Below are 24,344 nucleotides of genomic sequence, written 5' to 3'. Positions count from 1 at the left end.
ATCGTGCAGAAACCTGAAATCGGCGTCGTGATTGACCGCTCTCCTCGCTATTGCTGAATATTAATTGATTTGTAAAAATAAAAAAACAGTTAATTGAATATTAATCCGGTCAAAATTCAAGTAATATTCGTTGACCATTAGATTTAACCATTTCCGTCCATTTCGGACCAAATGTGATCGATTTTTATTTGTTAAGGACCAAATAATTCAAAAGATAATGTTATGGACCAAAATCAAAAAATCGTCATATGTTAAGGACCAAAAAGGACCTTTACTCTAAAAAATATAACCAATCATATGATCAACTCTTACAAGTTGGTCCAAGGTTTGCCACCCGAGACTCGCCCACTAGAGCTTGAGCCCTCTGCATCAGCTCCCGCGAACTAGCTTGCGACCTCCTCGTCGTCGGGTTCAGATCGACCACCACCACTTGAAGTGTATTGGCCACCCGCAACCATATGCTTCGTTTGTTTCAAGCTGGAGCCTATGCTAGACTCGATGCCACCTGCCTACCTATCGATATACCGAACCTTCTCCCAGTATTGGTATACTTGAAGGCCCGCCCGGTGTCTTGCAGCAAGACCATCATAACCGCCCTCAGAATGTATTTCCATTTGTTTCGCTTTGGTACTGTCATTCTTCATAATGGAGGCGGGCGCATGCTCAGACGGCTCGACCACTTTCGGCTCTCTCTTCCCATCCCCTTTCTGTTCAGCGGCAAAGTGGGATTCTCCTTGGGAGGAGACAGCTTCAGGTCCGACACTTCATACTCGTCGGTGCTGAAGGTTAGATCAACCTCAACTTCAGTCTCCGGGGCAATGTTGGAATCACTCAAACCCGGTGGGTACCAACATGCTCGGACGATAAACTTAGGGTATCTCCACGGGCACCCCTCCCACTCGCCCGTCGGGGACGGGCGACCTGACGGGCGCCATAGTGGGCGGGAAGGGCGCCCACGCCCGTCCCGAGTGCCCCTGCGATGGCCTTGCCCCTCAGCTCGACGTCCTACCTGACGGGCGCCACTGTGGCGTGGGTAGGACGTCCCACCGAATTTTAAAAAAAATTTAAAAAAAAAAAAAAAAAAACTCTATAAATACGGCTCGTGTCGAAATTTTAATTCCGTAAATTTTAATTCCGTAAATTTTAATTTTAATTGTGAATTTATTAATTTTATTGCGGGAAGTCCTAGTGCAGTGGGAAAGGCTAGTGATATGGCAGTGGAATGGGAAGGGCTAGTGCTGACGTGGAATGGGAAGGGCGAGTGGGAGGGGCGCCACCGGAGACATCCTTAATCACTGTAGTATTGGTCGATAATATGTCCGTAGCAATAGTTGTAGAAAGCGTTGTTGTTTGAGGGTTCATGGGTAGGGACCACTAGAGTACATCGGGGGCCGCCGGGGTATTGGGGACGGCGAATACAGGGCTGCCAGAGTACCTGGGACTTCCATCAGGATTCATTGTTTATTTATAGAGAGAGAAATATGAGAGAAAGAGAGTGGATGAATGGAGAATACGAGAATTGAGAGTGAGTTAGAGAAGAGAGAGGCTAGAAGTCCAGCAACTTCGTGGTAAAGACACAGAAGTCAGTCAGCAAGTTGGTGCTAACTGCTAAAGGCATTACATGGTAATTAATTAAGAGCGAGACCTCAAACATAAAAGGGAAAGAGGTGTTGATAAAATTTGATCTGATTATAATGAGTAAGCACTACGACAATTGGGAGAGGCTGGTGGTGGCCGTGCTACGGCGACAGCAAGACCGTGAGATAGCCCTGTGCCCTTCAACGGATTCCAGCGCCTTCAGCTCTCGATCTTCCAGTTTTAGTCGTGAATTTTATGATCACCTACACGATGCGATCATTAAGAACCAAAATATTCCATTTTCCCTGTCAACTTATACGGTGAGCTTGTCTTTCATCCCTAACCTAATTAATTAATTAGGATATAATGTATCTCATTCTCATTCTCATGGATGATACCGGTGCAAGCAAACAGAGTTACCTGGAAGATGAAAGGAATGGGAAGAAAAGTTATATGGTGGGAGCAAAAGATCTGATCATTACTTTTGGAAACAACTCAGTCAAGTGGCAATGGAGATTTGATGATAATTATTCTAGGTACGTATAACTAATTAGTACTATTGCTTTAGTTATTCTATTAGTTAGTAGTACTCCTAATTAAGTAAAGATGGCAATTTGTTGAAGGGAGGTGGCGGAAATGTGTTCACCGGGGAGGTTTGATGTCCGAGCAAAGATCGCAGCAGGAACGCTGAATCCGCGGACAGTCTACGGAGCGTATTTGGTGTACAAATTGAGGGAGACGGCGGAGGGGGTGGAGACGGCCAAGGGGAGTATGAGGTTCGTGGATGATGAGGGTGTGGGAGCACGAGCACGAGCACGAGTGGTGCAGCTGCATCCTGGCGAGGGTGAGGGATGGATGGAGGTGGATGTGGGAAGCTTCTACGTGGGAGAGAGAGATGAAGGAGAAGTGGAAACGCGGTTGGTGGGAACACTACGGAGATGGAAATGTGGGCTTATTGTTCAAGGCTTTGCTTTCCGCCCTTCTTCTACCTTTACAGACGCGCCTCTTCTCTCCAATAAATTTAAGTCTACATCTGTGTGGGGGTAATTTTTTATTTTTATGCTTCAACTTTTTTACTTAACTTTTAGGCTTTATTTATTAGGGTACATGCAGTGCATGTGTGTATGCAGTGTGTTTAATGGTGTCCAATTTTATAATTATTTAAAATTTTAATTATCTATTTATGATATAGAATTTAAATTGTGGAATTAGAGGGATTAAAATTACAATTCAATTTTAAATTCAAATATTTTGCTATACCTGATATTCCCTCCGTCCCAAGGAAGATGACTCCTTTCTTGGGCGGCACGGAATTTTATGCAACTTTATTTTGTATGTTAAATGAAGAGAGTAAAGTAAGAGGGAGGATAAAGTATAGATAAATGGGTTTCCATTTTAATTAATGAGTCATCTTGATTGAGACAAACTAAAAAGGAAAGTGAGTCATCTTTAATGAGACTGAGGGAGTATTAGATTTGAAACTGAAGACTCCAATTTCAATAATTCTTTTATGTTTTCATTACATAATATACTCGATTTACTATATTTAATTAATAAAACTTGAACTACTTAAACTTTAGTGTGCAAGAATTTAAAAACGTGTTTTGCCACAATGAAATGACAACTCATTCCACTAGGCCTGCTTATTCGGTCGGTTCCGGTTCTAACCGGACCGGTTGACCGGTTAACCGGTTTTAAATTTTCATAAATTCAAGAACCGGAATCGAAATCGATCGGTTCCGGTTTGGAACCGGCCGGTTAAGAACCGGCCGATTCCGGTTCCGAACCGGAACCAATGTGTAATTTTAATCCGAATTTATTTATAATTATAAATAGTTCAATACTAAAAAAATAATAATCCAACATCTAGAATTATAACAAATAATACCTAAAAATTAAAATAAATACACAAAATACAAACCAACAATACAATAATATTCATATATGGATAAGAGTGATGCCAAGTGTAGTAGGTCGGGTCGGACTAGTTTATGTTAGCAATTTTTTACTAATACAAAAATAGGAGTTCTAAACTTTAGCAATTTTTTTAAAAAAATGAGTTTTAAAATTGAATTTCATTTTCCCTTTTTTGGCTAAACATAGTATTCATTGGAATTTCCAATACTAATTGATATTGTTGTGACTATTTGGTTTATACCGGAACACTTAATAAATTATTCACAAATATGTTAAAATCGTATGTTAAATGAATTGTTACATAAATTTGTAATAAATATATCATATGAAATGATATTGTATTTGTATAAGTTCTTTTGAAAACTAAAAACAAACTTGTGATGTTCTACTCATTGTAGTTAGTTCATAAAAAATGGATTAGGAAAATAATTATAGATTCAAAGTATCACAGATTAAATATTTAAATCTAAAAATCACTCAATGTTTCAAACTATTTTACTTTAATTCAAAATTAATTCAATAAATTAGATTTTTAGTATATTAAATTATAAAAAAATAAAATTGAATTATAATCCGGTTCCCGGTTAGGAACCGGTCGGTTCCGGTTCCGAACCGGAACCGGTGTTATTTAAAAAGTTGGAACCGATACCGGAACCGAAACCGGATTTTCCGGTTCCGGTTCCTCAATTAACCGGTCGATTCCGGTTCCGATTCCGGTTAACCGAGAACCGGAGAACCGTTTAAGCACCCCTACATTCCACATATATAGATCATAGAAATGATATTGTCAAATGATACATACTCCTGATAAAAGTTGTATAGCAAAATAAGGGAATATCAAACATAGGTAAATTTACTAGCTATGAAACAAGCTTTATTCAACATTTGCTACTGTTTTTTGCTAAAATCCGAAGTAAATCTAACAAATCTATCGCATATAAAAAAACATCTCCCACTTGTATGATTTATTGCTATAATGTTGTGTCCGAATACCAGATATAATCAATCATGTGATCAACTCTCACAGGTTGGTCCGAGGTTTGCCACCCGAGACCCGCCTCGTCACTGACCTCATTGTCACAAATTCCTCAGCAGCAGAAGGGTGAATCCCAACCTAACAAAAATCATGTAAATGAAAATTCATAAGAGAAATCGAGAGAGAGAGAGAAGGGTGAGTTTGTGGAAACTCACAGTACTGTCAAATTGTGCTTTGGTAGCTCCACATTTGAGAGCAATGGCAATGCCCTGTGACAGATAATAATATTAGCTTGCCTTAATTGTTGCTATTCTTTCCATGAACATAGATAGACAAGACAACAAACTAAAGGCACACAATAAATAAGGAAGAATTGACAAGGACCTGCATGATCTCAGCTGCGTCTGGCCCACACATGGATGCTCCGAGGACTTTATCTGTCTCAGCATCCACGATAAGCTTCATCATAGTTTTCTCTTGACGTCTGTACCAGAATCAAAACAGAGAAAAAAAAATCAAATGTCCATAAAAAGATATTCTTACACCATATTTTCAAGAAACTGAACCATCTTGCGTGTATGTACATTTTAATAGCATTCTTTCAGGAATGAAGCATTTAAGGTAGAGATTTATTCGATCACTAGAAAACATGATTTCGTTTTTGAAGAATATTATTGGATATCCATATGTTAGTAAATAGATTAAGCAATTAATGTCCATCAATCATACCCGGAAATGGTGTTCTTCATGGGATTGAACGTAGATGTGAAAATCAAAATGTCGCCATTTGCTTTCTCTACGGCCTCTTGCTCGCTGAGACCAACTACAGAGAGTGGTGGTATGCTGCCAAGTAAAAGCAATACAAGTTTTCAACTGAATTCACTACAAAGAAATTAAGCAAATATTGGCAATAGAAACTGCCAAGTCACAAATTGTTTTCATGTCATTAGCTAGAAAGAGGCCAAAAGCATTTTTTTAAACTTGGTAAGTAATCAACCCATCCAACCCACGAAGATGCCAACTCGAGAATTATAATACAGGCCATGAGATGCGATTCCTATAACCTACACCCCTTTGATCCACAGATAAAGAATGAAATAAGGTTTCCAGAAGGAAAAAGGCGGTAATACCAGAACACGGCACAGGCAATATTGCTGTAATCAGGTGCCATTGGCTTTCCACCAAATACAGTGTTCTGCAGACAACATACAAGACATTTTCAATAACAAATATTATAGCATGACAACTAAACTATGTCCATATGCATAATCAAACGTGATTATAGAAACAAACACATGAGTTATGATGAGAATTTCAGAGTAACATACTGCAAAGTAGGTGCCTTCCATTAAAGCTACTGGAGTAAGATTCATTCGATTTGTAACATCACCTATAGCCCATATGCTAGGTACGTTGGTCTGAGAGTATTGATTAACCTGACATTCCAGAGGTGTAACAGGTTATGGTCACCGAGAAATAAACCAAACTACCATATATCAAAGGTAAATTTAACAAAGTGCAACATGAGAAATTTTGAGAATCATGTCAGTAAAACACTTGAAAAGGGCATTGTCCAAGTTCATCCGATTCATCAAAATACAGAGAAGATAATCATGAAACATTCAGTAAATAAGAGCTGACCTTTATAGCTCCAGCCTTATCAAGTTCAACACCTACTGCTTCCAGATTCAACCTTTTTGAGTTAGGAGCCCTACCTGTAACCAAGGAGACCATCATAAACAGCTTCGGAGTAGAGACAAAATAGGTTAGCCTAACATTAAAAATGCATAATCAGATCACATTTAAACATAGCAGTATGACAAATCACATTCTCGGCATATGAAACAAGCTCTGGAGAACCATGTACTGATGAACGACAGAGCTGATTATAACCCACTATATTACCAGTGGCAAAGAGCACAACATCAGCTACAATTTCTTCACCATGGTCAGTGCGAACTTTTATACCGCCTTCTGTTTTAGTTAGCTGCATCATTAAGTAATTGCGCATTAAATGTTGAAATAAATGGATACACTATATTCCTGAAAGACTGCAAAAGCTTCACTGTCATAAAACTCACACATTTAGCAACATGATTTTGTTTTCTGTTATCAGTCTCATTTTCTTCTTTCAGTAAAATATTGAATTTTCAAGGGTAAATGCCAGAGGAAGACAATGTAAAGAATGAAAAGTAAACGAGAAAGTACCTCTGATAAGCTTGTCCCAGGATGAAGGTTAATACCCCTGCCTTCCAGATTTTTTGCAACTACTTCTCTCATCTCATCATCAAATCCTCTGTCATAGGATTTTATGTGAATAGAATGAGGTCCAGTTAATCAACAATATACTCATTAAAACCTTTTATGAGATATGCATCTACAGACAGAATACTAACTTATTCAAAATCATAGTGTTATCATTTCCGTTTAAACTAAATTGTACACACTCAACTCTCACATCTAGTATCATAAATAGAAGGCACATACTAGAGAGAAAGGCAAACCTAATGAATATTAAATTATGGGGTTATTAACGGCTCTTGTTCAAAACTTTCAGAATTTCACTTCAAAACTCTCAACTTTGAAAATTGTTCAATATATATCCCTCGGAACAGAAATGGAATATGGTGACAGAATGATGAATCACCGGAATCTAAGGTGGATTATACATGGACTTCTTTTATGCCTAAGCATCAGAACAATGTCGTTTCGATGATTAGAGCCTATTAGGTGAAAAGGAAACTGAAATCACTCGGCCATAAAAGGTGATGCATCATTGAATGAAATGGATGGATATTGAAACCACACAAGATAGTTTAGCTTAAGGAACTAAGTGAAGATGAAGCAAAATCTATGTGCGTATAATCCAAACGCTTTATATCAACAGCAGGCGGCTAGAAACCAAGGTAGACGATGGAAGTCACAGAAATCTTATGACCTTAAAGGAAGTTCCTTTCTGTAGAACAAATCCACTTTCGCACCCATTCCTCGCCATATTGAGGCAAACTCAACAGCAATATATCTACATCAAAGAACAAAGGGTCAGAAAATTCTAAGCATCCTACATAGAAGGTGAAGCATTAAAAAGGCACGGTGAGGTAGAATACCCTCCACCAAGTATGACAGCATGCTTAGGTAGCTCCTCCAAGCTCAATGCCTCGTCTGATGTGATGCCTAATTCCTAAAAGGAAAAGAGAATCAGAGATAAACATTAGGTAGGTACAGTGAAATGGATAGATTTCAATATGGATTGAAATCAAATTACAGGAGGCATTAAGATCAACTCTATACACCCAAACTAAAGTGAAAAGATTAGAAAATTAGATCATATTGAACATAACTAGTATACCTGGCCTGGAATAGGTGGTCGCTGAGCCCGGCTTCCAGTTGCAATCAGAATATGTTTTGCCGAATAACTAATTTTTGTTCCATCCAACTGAATAACTTCAACCTCATTAGGGCCAATAACTCTTCCCTCTCCTTCAAATAGCTTAACTCCAGCACCGGAAAGTAACCGCTTGTAGATACCATTTAGTCTATGTATTTCTTCAGTCTGAAAATGGATAAAATGAAAACTGACTATGACACAAGAAGACTGTGATAAGAACATAAAATTATAAATTTACAATGAGATTATAAGTCTCATAAAATAGTTTTTGTTGATTTAATGAGATCTCTGATGTGCACATTAATATAGCTAAAATCCTCCCTACAATTTAAAATGTTGTTTTAGAGTTTCTAGGTAGAGTGTATTCTTCATCCTAGTTTACCCTCACCTCCATTAAGTTACTTGGGTGTTAGCTCTTTGAAACAACATATAAGATGTTGGGAGCCTATGAGCTCTTCTAAATAAACAAACCAAACTTCTTATGAAAAAACAGATCTTATTTGAGAAAATGCTTATCTTCGGATCATTTTACAAACATCTTAAGAGGTAAATTAACTAAACATCAATAACTATTTTATTTTGGAGTGATACACACTGAAACCTCTAGGTGACTCGAAACCACGACCTACTAGTTGGTGGGGAAGCGTCATACTAACTGATTTGCACTGTACAGCTTATTTTCCAAATAAGATCTACCATCTTATAAGATATAATCATATGAGTAAGCTTGGCCATAAATCATCTTACCGAATGTGTTTATTATAGGTTCTTCTCCTAGTAATGAATAAATTTATATTAGGTACTAATATGATTCCAAAGCTAAAACACGACACTTATTTTGAACAGTTGAACTACAAAGTAGTTATTTAAGAAAGTTTCTTTTATACTCCACATACCTTCTTTTGTAAAAGTTTCTTCCAATTGAAATCAACTCTCTCATTCACATCCCACCCATAGTTCCTCGCATCCTGCAATTCCAGAGCACCACTTGGTCAAAATGCACATATTAATGATACTAGAATAACCTATCAGATAATGCTACATATTAAAAGTTTCTTCCACTGACAGGGCAAAATAATTGAAAACCAGAATTGGCAGTCTAAACAACAGGATAATCTATCAGATAATGCAGTAACATGATGTTTATTTTTTACCAGCAACCCATTGCAGTTCAACCAGAACTAGGAATATAACTAGTCATTTTCACACACAACCATCAAATATTATGCAGAAACATGAAAAGGAAGTAAAAGTATCCAGTTCAATACTAGTTCCTAACAAATATGGCACTCCAACAAAGGATGTAAGTATAAAGAGCAGAAAACTACTCAATACTCTTTTAAAGCACAACCCGAGATAAGGTACTAGTATCAAGAACGAAAAACTAGCCAAGCTAACAGACGAAAGGAAATAGTCAGAAACACAACACATTTTTCAATCATCTTGTCATGCTATCAAATCAGAGACTCACCACCAGTTCATGCACTAATCCCTATTGAAGACCAGGTACAGTTATTGATAGGGAAAACCTAACAAAGCTAACAGAGATAACAAAAGCGCCAGTCGGCCATAACTTTTCAGAAACACAACATGTTTTTCAATAATCTCCATCTCCTCATGTCATTAAATCAAGATCTCACCTCCAGTTCAGGCCCAAACGAAGCGCCATATACCAAAATCTTTTTAGGAACACAACCACGAATCACACACCTGAAATATATAAAACAATTGTTAGTTCTGAAGCTTAATTCCGAAGCCCATTATTCCAAACGCGTCTTTCAGAGTAAAAAACAACATTAACAAAATGCATTAGCTAAAAGAAAACAATTTATTCCTAAATCAAAATTAAAATAAACTTAAAACACACTTGCTATTCCCGGATAACCGCCAAATTCCATAATCAAGGTAAGGTAAGACATCAATCCAATAAATCTGAACAAGAAATATGTCCTCCCCGAGGAAAGCAAAAGGTGAACATAGAGATAATGAAGGATGACCGGCACAAACTAGTAAAAAATCCATCAACTGTCACCAAAACTATGAAACAAGTCACATGGCTGAAAGAGGAGAAGCATAACTATGAAGCCAAGGTGTCCACTATTATATATACTTACGTTCCGCCAACTCCTCCAATAACTTCAGAGCTGATAGGATGAAATGGAAGCTCACAGATACCAACCTGGTAACAAAAAGAAATTATGTCACATACACTGAAAAGAACCTAGCATTATCTGCAGAATACAAATAATAGAGAAAAATAGCTTCATTATAGTCTTGTTTCTGAAGTAGGAAAAGGACAATTAACAAGTATCTCTTGAACTGAGGGGTGAGGATCCTATTTAAGTCTCATCAACTGCGGAGAATGACTTCTGTAGACACAACTCGGTCAGCGATGAATGATCAGTGGTCAGTTAGAAAGACCATGAGCATGGTTGCCACTTGCAACCAAACCCCACCGACATCTAGATATCCATTATTGAACATTATACAACAGAATTGAAAAGGAATCCACAAATACTATCAAGTACTGATAACATAGAAAAAACTGGTGTTAGCCACCAGTACAATAATCATAAATTTATCAATAAAAACAGAAGTGAAAGAGAAATAAAACTTTAAACCAAACATCACACTCTTTATCATGTTAACCATATAGTATTTCACAGAAATTGTACCTTAGCTCCATTCTGGGCTGAAAACCGCGATGCACGGACTCCACCACTGCCTGCCCCGATGACAAACAAATCGAAGTCATAGTGAGTCTCCACCTCACTGGTTTTGTCCAACTCTCCATCAATAAGCATCTTTCTTGCCATTGAAATATACTCTATACCCAAAAGGACCACAAACAAACAAATTAAAAAAAAAACAAGTACACAAAATCATGTATTGTAGCACTGGTAAGCATATGACAGCATCTTTTTCACAACCGAGAGCATCAAGTGCAGTAAAAAGTTATAAGCAAGCTCAGATCACAGTAAAAAAAGATAAACTCGATGCTCAGTTATATGCTGAAAGCTGATGGCTTTAACCAAGTCATAGGGAGCATACCTTTTCCAAGCTCAGAATATCGCTAGTACTACTTGATTATTTCGATCAACTCGTAATTATCTACGACTTTCCTTGGTTTATTTAATCAGTTATAAGAAAACCCCTGTTTAGCATAGTTAAGGAGGAGGAATATGATCGCAAGTCGCAACTGTCTTCTAAAATCAACTAAAAAGAAGAAAAAGTCAATGTAATGTACCTGCTTGTGTTCAACTCTGTGTGTGAGTAGAGATCTGTTCTCTTCTTAACTTATGGGGTGATTTATTGGGAGATAAATTGAGAAAGAAATCAGGGAAGAAAGTATTTGTGAGAAAGGAATCAGTGACGAGAATACCAAATTTATTGGTGTAACGTGGAAAGCTTGCTTGGACATAGAGACGCCGCCACGAGTGTGTATGAATGATTGGTCGTGCTTTCCTTTTAGAGCAAAAGTTCAATTAAACTACCGCTTCATCAAATCGGACTAGTTGGTAGACTACTACAAATAGTCAAATAGCTTGTTTACCTTTTTATTTCGTCACATCTTTACACAACCCAATCAACCAATTTTTTTTTTAGTACTTTCTCAATCCCTTCAAAATACGAACATATGTGTAAATATATAATTAGTAAAATAAGAGAATCATAAGTAAATAATATAGTAAGGGTGGGTCGATACGATATATCATATCGAAAACGTTTGTATTATCGTATCGAAAGTTTTAATATATCGAACTTTCGATATGGATAATATCAATATCATTATCGTATCGATATTTCGGTATATCGTACCGAAATTCGACTTAACGATATATTGAAATATCGTTATCATATCGAATACCTGTATATCGAAAAATCTAATTTTAAAATTGAAAAGTAACACAAAAATTAAATGGATTTATATATATTTATAATTTTAAACTTCAATATGTATTGAATTTCAATATGTTTAGATATATACGATATATATCGTGTATTCGATATAAAACGATATATCGCGATGTAAGGAAATTCATATTGTTATCGTATCGAAAACTTACGATACAGTATCGTATCGTATCGAAAATTACGATATATTGAAAATTCGATAATTTTTCGATATTTTTCAATACGATACGAACGATATATCATTTTTTCGGTATTTTTCCCCGGCCTTATAATATAGTATACATAGTATTAGTGTGACGATATAAATTATAAATAAAATAAAGTGTAAATCTCATATATATTTTTAATTATTTTAAAATTAAAAATTCATATTTTTTAAATAGTTCATATTTTTCAGCCGATATATTAAATCAATCCTAAAAGTAGTCTTAGTTTGTTCCAAATTATTTACCTGGATAAAGTAGTTTTAATCAGGTCTTCATTACTTAGATATTTGAGAGCGTGTTTTGATTGGAGAACAGAATTTGGGATCCTATATCTCATTTGAGCGTTATCGTTGAATAAACAACAAGACATTGGGATTTGTATTTTTTTAAATAATTGACTCAATAATCTAATCTGATTTTCTAATTCACATTGATCTGATCTGATCTCCTCCAACGGTAAGTAACTGTGGCTCAAATGATAATGAGCCCAATCAAATAATGGGCCTCAGGTTGTCCACTATACATGGCCGGGCCAAGCTACAAAGTATGGCCAGGCCACCAATGCTCATGTTTTCCACTATAGTGGACATGGCCAAGCTATCAAAAATTTAATTTTTTCCATTTTGTTTATTTTTTAATTCTACTACAATAATAATTGAAAAAATGCATACGAACTAAAATTAAAACAAAATCTTCGTTGTATTATACAAAGGGGTAAAATTATACAACGAAAATTTTCGACTTCTAATAAACTACTTTCCCAACGCATATCACGCTCTACGCCCTCCTCCCCTACGATTCCAAACCTCTTCTACCATATCAGCCTGCAGTGTCGTATGTGATGTTTCCCTCCGCATATCGGCGAACCGTTGGATCAAGTATGCATCACTACGCGGTACACCCATCTGCAGTGGGGCGGTTGCAACACCGTGACTCGTACTTGCACCCTCTTCCGGTGCCCAGTTCTCTGCAGAATATCCTTCGTCCTCTATTATCATATTGTGCAATATGATACATGCATACATGATGGAGGCGACATCATTTTCGTGCCATTGTCGAACCGGGCACCGAAGAATGCCCCATCGCGATTGGAGGACACCAAAAGCACGCTCAACGTCCTTCCTAGCACTCTCTTGTTTGGCCGCAAAATAGGATTGTTTCGGCCCAACCGGCTGCCGGATCGTCTTGACAAACACGGGCCAACGAGGGTATATCCCATCGGCTAAGTAGTATGCCATGTTGTACTGCGTCCCATTGGCCATGAATCTGACCGTCGGACCCTCACCCCGACACTCATCATTGAAGAGATAGGACGAATCTAGTACGTTGATGTCGTTGTTCGACCCTGCGACACCAAAATAGGCATGCCAGATTCGCAGTCGGTAGTCAGCAACAGCTTCTAGTATCATTGTTGGGTGTCTTCCTTTGAATCCAGATGTGAACTGCCCCTTCCAAGCCACTGGGCAGTTCCTCCACTCCCAGTGCATGCAATCGATGCTGCTCATCATCCCCGGAAAATTATGCACTCGCCCGTGCATATCTATCAATCTCTGGCACTCATCAGCATTTGGCTTCCGTAGATACTCCGGACCGAAGATGGTCTGGATACAATTACAAAACCGCCTCAGCGCCGTCAGAGCAGTTGTTTCACCCAACCGTAGGTATTCGTCGAACATATCAGCGGGTCCGGCATAGGCAAGCTGCCTAATTGCAGCGGTACACTTCGATATGTCGACAACCCGGGTCGGCCGGTAGCATCATTGCGCAATGTGAAGCACATGTACCGCTGCGCCAATGTATTCGCTATATGGATGAATAACCGTTGCGACATTCTGAAGCGGCGACGGAAAATCTCTGCTGGGTAACGGGGGTTATCGCCAAAGTAGTCTTCTACCAACCGATGGTGTGCCCCGACATGGTCACGCCAGATGGTCCGCCGATGATAGAACGGGCGAACGAACGCCGCCGCCTCCTCCTCTTCTGCTTCCCGTTGCACCTCTTGAACGAGTTCATCGAACTCCCTATCCACCAATTGTTGGAACTCATCGCCGGAACTCATTTTTCAAAAGTATAATTGGTGATAAAATGAAAAGAGTGGAGATTGGAATGGTGTAAAAAATTGGGGAAAAATGGGTATATTTGTAGAAGAAATTAAAAAAAAAAAAAAAAAAAAATTCGGAAAAGGGGAGCCGCGGCTCGTGGCCGGCACTATAGGAGGGCCGCGGCTCGCGCCCAAGCGCCGCGGCCAGGCCACGAACGTGGCGCGCCCACGTCCACCCTCCGCCGCGGCTGCCCACCCCTCTCACTATAGGGAGCCGCGGCTCGCGGCTCTCCCGTGGCCCGGCCGCGGCTCCTGTATAGTGGACGCTCTCAGGCCGTACACTTCCCTACTTTATTTCATATAGAAATACTTATACTTTGCACCCAAAAAAATAGTTTTTCTATCATCTTTGTTCGTCTTATACTCCACTTTGCACCCAAAAATATTAGTAATAATTTATGATATTACACATTTCCCACAAATTAAGCATATAGATTTTATTTATAGCAGTGTTTCAGGGGTTGTGTCATGCATGCATCACCATTATTATTATGGTTAAAGTGATAATTCTTATTATTGTTAAAGTATGAGACTGCTGGCAAGATTCATACATGGGACAAAGAGAGCAAGAGAGGGACGAAATGTAATTGAAAGAAGAACAAAAATACAGCAATAAACCGTCTAGAAACAAGAACCATCAGCAAAAAAATCTAATCTGCTACTAATCACCTATATTTCATCTCTGAATCAGAGCAAATCTCAAGTTGCAGACCAAGAGAAAAGAACTGGTTTAAAAATGCAGAGCATGTATACTTGCATCAACATTTGAAACCATGGCAGATAGAAACCCAGATGAGGAGAGCTATAAGTATCAAGAGGCCAATCACAATCAGCTTGATCTTCATATTCTCAAACCACATATTCCTCTTCAGCTGTGTTCCTTTTGCTTTAAAATCCTGGGCCTGAAACCCCAGATACAAATATGTTTAAGGAAAATATTAATGAAATAATCCTATGCATATTACTAACTGCAGCCAAGATCTGTCAAACTGACCTGTGACCTTAGATCCTCAGTTTTGTCAACAAGCAATTCAATCTTCTCCCCTCGGTCGAGAACCTAATAAGTAATTAACAGACTTGTATCAACAGGTATGATCAAGATGAATGATGAGCCATAAGAACACAAAGCTCTATCCAGCGAGACAACACAGTTAACATCTTTACCTTTTCAATATTTTCAATCATAACACCTTTTACTTCAGAAACTTGAGACTGGACCTTAGCGAGGTTGTTCACTTCGTCAGGGTGATCGACACAATACTGCATATGCTCTTTCAGTTTGGGGCTGGAATACCATAATGAGTTTGACAATGTCATGAAAGATAGTAGAAAGTATTGTAAAAATAAAGAAACATCTTATACCCAAACTCCTTGTTGAGGCTATGTTCGCCTGCAGTTGTAGCTTTGCCCCCTCCATATCTTTTGTTGAAATCTTCCTTAACACGCTCCAGAAACGCAATGGGAAGCTGTCTACCAGTAGATTCCACAGCAACAACACAATAGGCTACAAATGCAGCATGTAAAAGACAATTATACAGTCCATAAACCAAGAAGATCCAGTAACTGAAAAAACAAATGCGTACATATTAAAGACAAATAACAAGAAAATTCTACACATTCATAGAGCTTGAACTCTAGATATAGCCTTTTCCATTTTTATATGTTAATCTGCTTATAAAAAGTGCCTCTTTCTAAGGAATTGAAACTGAGAATGAGGGTGAATAGTGGCATAACTTTCTGCTCAAAGTAACAGCAAACCTTAATTCTTTTCTCAGCAATCTTCCATTTAAATATACTACTCCAGCAACGCAAAAGGATTAGCGACTTAACAGAAGATGCTATACCTCATGAACTAGTACACCATATAATCGATCTGTGTGAGTATAATAGTACTAGACAAGTGTTTGATTATCCGTTTATAGATTTAGCACCTCATATATCCTTATTGAATCAACAACGCAACCAGCATTCAAATTTTCATACAATATGAAGAATGTCATGAATCGCACTTCACAAATCACATCTCCTTGTAATTCTGTAGCTCCAATTTGGGCATTACACAAAAAATAATCAAAAACAGAGAATAAAACATGAATTGAACGATATGGTGAGAGAATGTCGAAAACGTACTGAATCCATTTTCGACGTGATAATTGAAGGTATGGCCATCGCAGTTGTAAGTGAATTTGTTACTGGAAGCGGGAAGCTTCTGCAAACACTGGGAAGCAATGGTGGTGAAATTCCCTTTGAATTCAGTGTACTCGACCAAAATTGTGGTGCCTCTGGCGACGAAACTGTAGATCAATTCTTGCTGACCCATGATTGATTATGGTGAAGATTGAAACGCGAAGGAGCATAGATGATGAGAAAATGGGGAAATGGAGAGGAGATACAAACCAGAGAAAGGTGAGGTGGGAATGAATTGAGATGAGAAATTTGGGGGAGAGATTTTCCACAATTGTTGAGAATTGAATTTTGGAGGGAGAGAGATTTCCGTTTTAATTTGCACATTATAATAAGCAAATATTTACTCCAATAATCAACTGCACCTACCAACGTTCCTATTAATATTCAACACACAAACGTTTGTAATTGAGTCTAATTAATAATTGTATCTTAAATATTAATAATTCAAAATTAACAAACTTCTTATTATAAAACGATCATTCCACACACTCAGAAAATAAATCACCACAATTACAAGAGAAACAGCTTATTCAGCTACACCACATCTTATTCACTCACTCACTCACCAAGGCGTTTCAACTTCTAACAGTCTGGATTGGCTTGAACATAAGCCTCAATGGCTTTGAACATAGCCATGGCCTTCTCTTTCCCCTCTTTGATCTTCTCCTCATTAATCTTGATGTCGACTTTGGTGTTGTAAATGCTCCTGTTCTTGCAGATGCTTCCTCCATCTTCGGTTGGGACGATTTTGATGTGATAAGTGATGGATTCAAGGACTCCAGCCAGAGCATCACCATCAATGATGCTGTAGGGTGTGTGTCAAGTTCTCTTTATCGATGGCCTCCACACGGTGCTTAGCGCTCTTATACTGACTCCCTTCCCCAAAATGGATGATCTTAACAGTCCCAACGCCGCCATCTCCTTCCAATATCTCGACGTTCTTGATGGCCTGAGGCATGATCTTGGGGATGAGAGTGTCAGCATCGAGCACCATGGCCTTAAACATCTTTGCAGCTGAGACTGACGATGGGATTTCGATATCATAGGTGATGGCAACCATTGTTCTAATTTTATTGTTGAGCTAAATATATGGAAATGCAATGAGAGTGTATTCGATTGTGTGTGATTGAAATGTGATGGAAAATGTGGGAAACACACTTGGTATTTATAGTGTAAAAAAGAAGCTTCATTGCAACGACTTTTTCGGAGGTTATATTTTAGCAATTAGTAGAAAACAAAGAGGATCAAGTCATAGATCAATGGTTAGCACCTCTTTGTGGAGTCTTCTTTACCATATGAATTTAATGATTGTGTCCACATATGTCGGTTTGTTAATCTTCTACTTTCATAACATTAATAGTACTCCCTCCGTCCCGCTTTAGCAGTCCCATTGACTTTTCTGCACTCGTTTTATAAAAATGATAATAAATAGTTAAAGTGGAGAAATAATAAAGTAAAAAAGAGAATAATGTAGAGAAGACTCTTATCTACATTATTCTCTTTTTTACTTTATTATTTCCCACTTTAACTATTTATTATTATTTTTACAAAACGAGTGCAGAAAAGTCAATGGGACTGCTAAAGCGGGACAGAGGGAGTATTATAGTTGTAACATGATCATTAGAGTATTTAATAGCAAGTGGATGTGATGAAGTCCATAAAGGAATGCTGATGCACGGTCTATCATTTCACACATCGAAAATGCAGGTCATTAATAAAACATTTGAAGAAATGTTCTTCATTAATGTCTAACCTAAGAAATTATGATTTATGGGACAATTAAGAAATTATGAAGAAATTATGATTGTTATTTTTTTAATCAAAGATGTAAGAAAGATGATTGTGAAAGTTATCTTTAAAAATATTACGTATTCAAACTTAAATTTTGATGAATAATATTAAATTCTTTAAATTTGTTAGTCAGTTCATATAATTCTAATTTTAAAAATACAACATCAATCCATATGCTATCATCTACTAACAAAAGTAACAGTATTGGTTCTTCCTTTTATTATGCACTTACTTTTAGATATAATAAAAAAATAAAAAATAATGTTAATACAAAGTAAGTAAATGAACTTACACACATAATTTAAGATTAGATTTAGTGTAAATAAGATATAAATACAAGTTATACATTTTATTTTTTCTTATAATATATTCAGCGTCTCCTTAGAATACATAAATAAAAAATTTAAACAAAGTCAAGCCTAGCCAAACCCAGGCCCACCTTGCAAGTGGATTGGGCCTAGTAAAATTAATAAAAGCCCATCCCCTCATACGTTGGCCCTGGCTGGCCCACTTGACAACTCTACTCCCTCCGTTCCATTAATACAAAGCTAAGTTTGAGGGCACGAGTTTTAAGAAATGTAGTAGAAAGTGGGTGGAAAATGTCAGTGAAAGATGGATCCTACTTTTATAACTCCGTCCCAAGGTAGTTGAGTCGTATTCTTTTTTGGATAGTCCCAATATAGTTGAGTCTCCTTTTTTGGACAAAAAACTTTATTTCCTCTCCTACTATACTCTCTCTTCATCCCTGTTACTTTACTTTCTCCACTTTAACATTTAACACGTAAATTTCTTAAATCTCGTGGCCAAAAGAAATGCTTCACTGCCTTGGGACAGAGAGAGTATATTAGTTTTCTAGTAAAATGTGAGTGAAATAAAGTTGATGTATAGAGCCATAATAATAATAATAAAAAAAAAATATTATTATTGTATAACCAGCCTACCATTGTACTCCATATTTGTATGTAGATTATCTCAAGATTATTTTTCAGGTTTGACGGTTTGTCTCAATTGTTTAGGTTTAAGTCCAAAACGCAGAACAAAATCATACGAAGAACATTTTTAGGTCATTGCTAGTTTATTTTTAGGTTATACTAATAAAAAATGATCTAAAAATGACATCAAATCTGGTATAAAATGACCAAAAATTAATTAATAATAACCTGCCATGTTTTTTATTAAATGATTGAACATTACATCACCTAATCTTAGGCCACGATTTAAATTGCATTTATATATTAACATGCATTTTTATTTTGATCATTTTCAATTTATCAGAATCATATTACCCAAAATGGCTGTATAAGTAACTTTTCTTTTGGAAAAGCAAGTGAGTCCAACTCACACTAGTATATACTCCCTCCATTCCATAGTAATAGAGTCGTTTCTCCATTTTCGTCCGTTCCATAGTAATAGAGTTATTTCCATTTTAAATAAAAGTCAACACATTTTTCCACACCTACTTTACTTTCTCTTACTTTTTTCTCTCTTCATCTCTCTACCTTTTCATTTTCCACTTTATTCTCACCTCACACAATTTTTCTTAATCTTCGTGCTGAAAAGTTTTGCCTCCATTACTATGGAACGAGGGAGTACTTTAGTGAGTCTCTCTTTGTTTTTGCACGGTCATTTATTTATTGCTTGTGATTCTCTCTGTCTAGATCTACAAATTTGTTCAAACTCAGTTCAGGCTTTCATATCTATGTTTTATTTCTAATGAGACAGAGGGAGTACTAATTTGCATCTCTGCTTTAACTTGTTTGTTTACAATTTTATAAGATCCGGCAAATACTTTTCCTTTTCCTTTTTCATCTCAAAATAAACGGCTTACGTTTCTTTTTTGGACGACCCAAGATAAGTGAGCAATTTGCTTTTTTTGTATTCTCTCTCTTACTTTTTCTCTCTCCTTTATTAATTATCTTCCTTTATTTGCTTTCCACTTATTAACAAAATCTTATTTTCTTAAATCTCATGCCTAAAAGTATTTACTCACTTATCTTGGAATATACAGATGGAGTATATACTTAGTGAGTGTCTCTTCCTTTTTGCAGTTCATATGGTTATAGATCTACAAATCTGTTCAACCTCAGCTCAGCCTTTCACATCTATCAGGTAACAACTCTCATACTAATTTGCATCTCTTTAATTCGTTTGTTTACAAGATCTTGCAAATATTACACAAGGCTTCAGCAAACGAAAGTTTTAATTTTTCTTACATGTAAAATGAAGGAAATTATGAATACTCATCTTGCTTGTAGATTATTCAACATATATTGGATTTATACTTTGTTCATTACTTACAAATTCATTTTTGGACTGGATATATGATCGGTAGAAAAGTGAAATTGTAGCTATTTTTCTCATCAAATAATTGTTATTTTTGGTATGTGTTTCATCCGGGAATAGCAAAGTGGTGAAAATGTTAAGCCGGATTTTCGAGCCGATTTTGACAAAGGTATGGGAGTCAATTTCATCAAAGTTGGTTGAACAAACGGCGGATAATGCATACAACAATATCAAAAGTATAAAGGATTTTGAGCTCAATCTAAAAGCTCTGCAGAAAAAGTTGAAGTCATTGTGTGCTAAGGCATCTGATGTTGAGGAGGAAATAAAGAACTCTGAGCTTTCTGGTCGAAAGAAAAGGAAACGTGAAGTTGAGGAGTGGTTGGAAGAAGTGACGTACATTGAAGATCAAGTTGTTGAATTGGGGACTCAAGTGGAATCCGAAGGATTTATTATGAGATTGATGGATGGAGGGTTACCAGCTAAACTAATTGATGAGGTTGACACACTTGTTGAGCAAAGTCGAAATTTTGGTGAACTTGTCCTCGATGTTTGTGGAAGTAAGGGAGATAAGTTGTTGACAAATGGGATGGTTGGTGAAGCTTTTAATGAAAATTTGGAAACGATTTTGAAACTTTTGGAGAGTGGACAAGTGTTGAGCATTGGTGTTTATGGTATGGGTGGTGTGGGCAAAACGACACTGGCAAAGCACATTAACAATCGACTCCTCCAACACTCTCAGGGATGTGTGATTTGGGTTACAGTCTCTCAAGAATTTAGTGTTACGACTTTACAAGATAAAATAGCTCGTTTAATAGGTGTGGACTTTGTGGGTGAGGATAATGAAGACATAAGGGCGGCGAGACTCCATACAACTTTGTCTCAGATGAAGAATTCAGTGCTTATATTAGATGATGTGTGGGAAAATATTGATCTATTAAAGGTTGGATGTCCCGTTTCTGCAGAGTGTTGTAGGCTGATTATAACTACTCGCTCCTCAGAAGTGTGTCGTCAAGTTTGTTGCCAAAAAGTGATTCAAGTGAAAAATCTACATCATCATGAGGCATGGGAATTATTCAATGAAACGCTTAGAAATGAGATAGAACTTGATTCTTCGGTAGAAGAGATTGCCAGATCTGTGGCAGAGTTGTGTGGTGGTCTGCCCCTAGCAATTATTATAGTGGCTGGAAGCATGAGGGGCGAGAGAGCCATTCATACATGGAAAAATGCTTATGCAGAACTAAAAGAACGTGTCTCAGGGAATGATGGCATGGGACACAGTGATGTTTATAAAGTATTGAAATATAGTTTTGATCGGTTGAAGAGGTATAATCATAGTGAGAGTAATGAATTCAATACATTGCAACATTGTTTCCTCCATTGTGTGTTATATCCTGAAGATAAAGAAATAGAGAGAGAGGCTTTGGTTAGAGAGTTCATTTCAGGTGGATTGGTGGATGAAAGAAAGACAAGGAGAGCGCAAATTGAGCAAGGACATTCCATATTGGATAAATTAGTGAATGTGTGCTTATTGGAAAGTTGTGTTGTTCTCGATGAATTTGGTGGTTCGACTGAATGCGTGAAGATGCATGATCTTGTAAGAGGTATGGCATTGAAGATATGTGAGGGGAAATATATGGTAAGAGCAGGTGATAAGTCTTTGAAGGAAATTCCCAAAGAAACAGAATGGGCAGAGGATCTGGAGAAGGTGTCCTTTATGAAAAGTGGCATAATGAGAATTGGAGAAGGAATGTCTCCCGATTGTCCTAAGCTCGCAACATTGCTTTTACGGGATAATTTTTGTTTGGAGTTTATTCCAGATTCATTCTTTTCTAAAATGCAAGGACTCTGCACTCTTGATTTGTGCTGGACTGGCATAAAGGTGCTGCCAAACTCAGTTTGTGCCATGAAGAGCCTCAAGGTATTGCTCCTTGAGTGGTGTGATAAGCTTAAAAATGTGCCATACTTGGGAGAGATGACAGAACTCAGGGAGCTAAACCTCTCGAATACAGCCATCAAGGAAGTCCCTCAAGGCGTTGGGGAATTATTCAATCTCAAATTCCTCGCAATGGATGCAGATGAATTAGAGATGCTTCCAAGAGGATTGTTTCTTAAACTTGGTAATCTACAGCACTTAGAATTACCATTCCATATAGAAGTAAAAGTTGAAGAAATTACGAATCTGAAACTGCTTGAGGAGTTTACTGGAAGAGTGGAAAATGTGAAAGATTTGAAGTCTTTGATTACAAGTTGGGGAAGTCGGGTGCGTGACACTTGCTACAGAATATTAGTGGGATCGTACAATAAAGATAAATTCAATACAATAGGAGGAACATGTCATACTAAAGAGTTGTTCTTGTTCGAATGCGGCCTTGAAGACGAGAGAGTATTAGCAGAGGGAGTTGTGCATCTAACAATCTTTAAATGTGAGGGTCTGAGCATTTGGTTCGTGGATGGATTGAAGAGTTTGAGAATTGAAAGATGTGGAGGAATAGAGTACATTTTGAGGAGTGAGTCAGGATTATCATCTCAAATATCTGCTCTTGAAAAAATTGAACTGGTTGAGTTGGATGCTATGAAGGGGTTGATCGAAAAGGGCGAAATAGGAATATCAGCTGCACTTGCACAACCCGTGTTTTCCTCTCTGACAAAGCTAAGAATTGAAAAGTGTAACAATATGAGGATGCCATTATCAGGAGCTCCCAACCTTGAAGTTATTGTTATGAGCGAGTGTGAAGAAATAGAAGAGATATTTGAAGATGAAGGAACAAGTTCCCTCAACCTCCCTAAATTAAAATACATAGAGTTAGATGAGCTGCCAAAACTGAGAAAGGTGGGGATACTACTATCAGGAGTTCCCACCCTTAAAACTATTTCTGTGAGAAAGTGTGGAGAAATAGAAGAGATATTTGGAGATGAAGGAACAGGTTCCCTCACCCTCCCCAAATTAATAATGTTGAAGTTGGAAGAGCTTCCAACACTGAGGAGCCTATGCAAGGGAACAACCATCATTTGCAACTCCATTGAAGCTATCCTCATAGAAGAGTGCCCAAGACTGATGAACAAACTTCCTGTTGTTGTGGATTCGGCTGTGCCTCGACGATGTCAGATATCGGTGAACACAGAACTGTGGGAATCATTGAAGTCGGATGATCCCAACCTCTCTCTGTTTTCCAAATCTGATGAAGAGTTATCATATTCCCTACTGTTCTTTTGGAAAAGTACAAACTAATCTCTAGTACTCCCTTTGTCTAGTATGCACTATTTCCTTTTTTGTCCGTCTCCAAAGAATATGAACATTCCAATTTTAAAAACTTTCTTTTCTCTAATGGGGTGGAACACATTCTCCATAAACAATACTTAAAAAACTTTTCCATCTATCCCTCTCTTACTTTACCAATAATGGATTAAAATCTGTGTCGAACCCAAAATTCATACTCTTTGGGTACGGAGTGAGTATAATGCACAGTTTTTGGCGCACATGTTTTCTGGATTCATGTTATGTAATAACACGATTACATGCCCTTTTCTTATGCGTCTTGAGACATTAATGACTCGAATTCAAAGCTTGTAAAATACTCAAATTCAGGGGTAACCATTATTTCATAATTGTTATATTGCTATAAAAAATTCAAAGTTTACACATAAAAAGTTTCATTTGCGTTTATTTTATATTTGCTATAAAAAATTCAAATTTTACATATAAATATGTGAACAACCTTCGTTGTACAATAATAAGAATAGCAAAATAAAAATAAATAAATAATAAAACACAAACTCCAATATCCCGTTGACTCTTCTCAGTCTTATTTTTCCCCTGTATTCCCAAATAAATGATTTATGCATATGTGCGAAAAAAAATGTGATAGTTTATGATATTCGTCTTTTTTGCTTCTTTTCGTCATTTCGTTGCTTAGGTGTTTTCTTTGCATGAAAACAATAAAGTGACGAAGTTGACGACAAATGTGTAAAATTGTATCTTCGAAATATTGTAGATAGTCAGAA

General features: G+C 37.2%; 5 protein-coding genes and 1 pseudogene across 6 annotated transcripts; 2 read left to right on the top strand and 4 right to left on the bottom strand.

Moving 5' to 3' along the window:
- Positions 1-1,665: 1,665 nt before the first annotated feature.
- On the top strand, positions 1,666-2,748 carry LOC125191602 (F-box protein At2g02240-like). Its single transcript, XM_048088993.1, has 3 exons — positions 1,666-1,898; positions 1,993-2,114; positions 2,202-2,748. The coding sequence occupies exons 1-3, from the start codon at positions 1,695-1,697 to the stop codon at positions 2,623-2,625; spliced, it is 750 nt and encodes a 249-aa protein (XP_047944950.1). The 5' UTR covers positions 1,666-1,694; the 3' UTR covers positions 2,626-2,748.
- A 1,526-nt stretch (positions 2,749-4,274) lies between these two features.
- On the bottom strand, positions 4,275-11,294 carry LOC125196140 (glutathione reductase, cytosolic-like). Of its 2 annotated transcripts, XM_048094527.1 has the most exons (18): positions 11,107-11,294; positions 10,911-11,013; positions 10,535-10,686; positions 9,974-10,038; positions 9,500-9,569; positions 8,756-8,827; positions 7,821-8,024; positions 7,579-7,652; positions 7,410-7,493; positions 6,680-6,767; positions 6,377-6,458; positions 6,113-6,186; positions 5,800-5,907; positions 5,602-5,666; positions 5,201-5,314; positions 4,856-4,955; positions 4,687-4,740; positions 4,275-4,609 (listed from the first exon to the last, which is right to left on the bottom strand). In XM_048094527.1, the coding sequence occupies exons 3-18, from the start codon at positions 10,673-10,675 to the stop codon at positions 4,517-4,519; spliced, it is 1,488 nt and encodes a 495-aa protein (XP_047950484.1). In that variant the 5' UTR covers positions 10,676-10,686; positions 10,911-11,013; positions 11,107-11,294; the 3' UTR covers positions 4,275-4,516. The 2 variants fall into 2 exon arrangements, with proteins under 2 accessions (XP_047950484.1, XP_047950482.1); XM_048094525.1 differs by lacking the exon at positions 10,911-11,013.
- A 1,456-nt stretch (positions 11,295-12,750) lies between these two features.
- On the bottom strand, positions 12,751-14,039 carry LOC125194560. Its single transcript, XM_048092818.1, has 2 exons — positions 13,801-14,039; positions 12,751-13,684 (listed from the first exon to the last, which is right to left on the bottom strand). The coding sequence occupies exons 1-2, from the start codon at positions 14,037-14,039 to the stop codon at positions 12,751-12,753; spliced, it is 1,173 nt and encodes a 390-aa protein (XP_047948775.1).
- A 601-nt stretch (positions 14,040-14,640) lies between these two features.
- On the bottom strand, positions 14,641-16,486 carry LOC125196850 (vesicle-associated membrane protein 721-like). Its single transcript, XM_048095510.1, has 5 exons — positions 16,212-16,486; positions 15,444-15,585; positions 15,246-15,366; positions 15,076-15,138; positions 14,641-14,983 (listed from the first exon to the last, which is right to left on the bottom strand). The coding sequence occupies exons 1-5, from the start codon at positions 16,399-16,401 to the stop codon at positions 14,840-14,842; spliced, it is 660 nt and encodes a 219-aa protein (XP_047951467.1). The 5' UTR covers positions 16,402-16,486; the 3' UTR covers positions 14,641-14,839.
- Positions 16,487-16,693: 207 nt separating this feature from the next.
- Positions 16,694-17,387, bottom strand: LOC125196860 (annotated as a pseudogene).
- A 2,729-nt stretch (positions 17,388-20,116) lies between these two features.
- On the top strand, positions 20,117-23,596 carry LOC125193124 (probable disease resistance protein At4g27220). Its single transcript, XM_048090867.1, has 2 exons — positions 20,117-20,168; positions 20,463-23,596. Exon 2 carries the CDS (start codon positions 20,476-20,478, stop codon positions 23,569-23,571), a length of 3,096 nt encoding a protein of 1,031 aa, XP_047946824.1. The 5' UTR covers positions 20,117-20,168; positions 20,463-20,475; the 3' UTR covers positions 23,572-23,596.
- Positions 23,597-24,344: the final 748 nt, after the last annotated feature.

This window comes from Salvia hispanica, chromosome 6 (assembly GCF_023119035.1).
Source record: "Salvia hispanica cultivar TCC Black 2014 chromosome 6, UniMelb_Shisp_WGS_1.0, whole genome shotgun sequence".
Taxonomy (NCBI): domain Eukaryota; kingdom Viridiplantae; phylum Streptophyta; class Magnoliopsida; order Lamiales; family Lamiaceae; genus Salvia; species Salvia hispanica.
The sequence above is the reverse complement of the archived record's forward strand: the minus strand, read 5'-3'. Positions and strand labels throughout refer to the sequence as shown.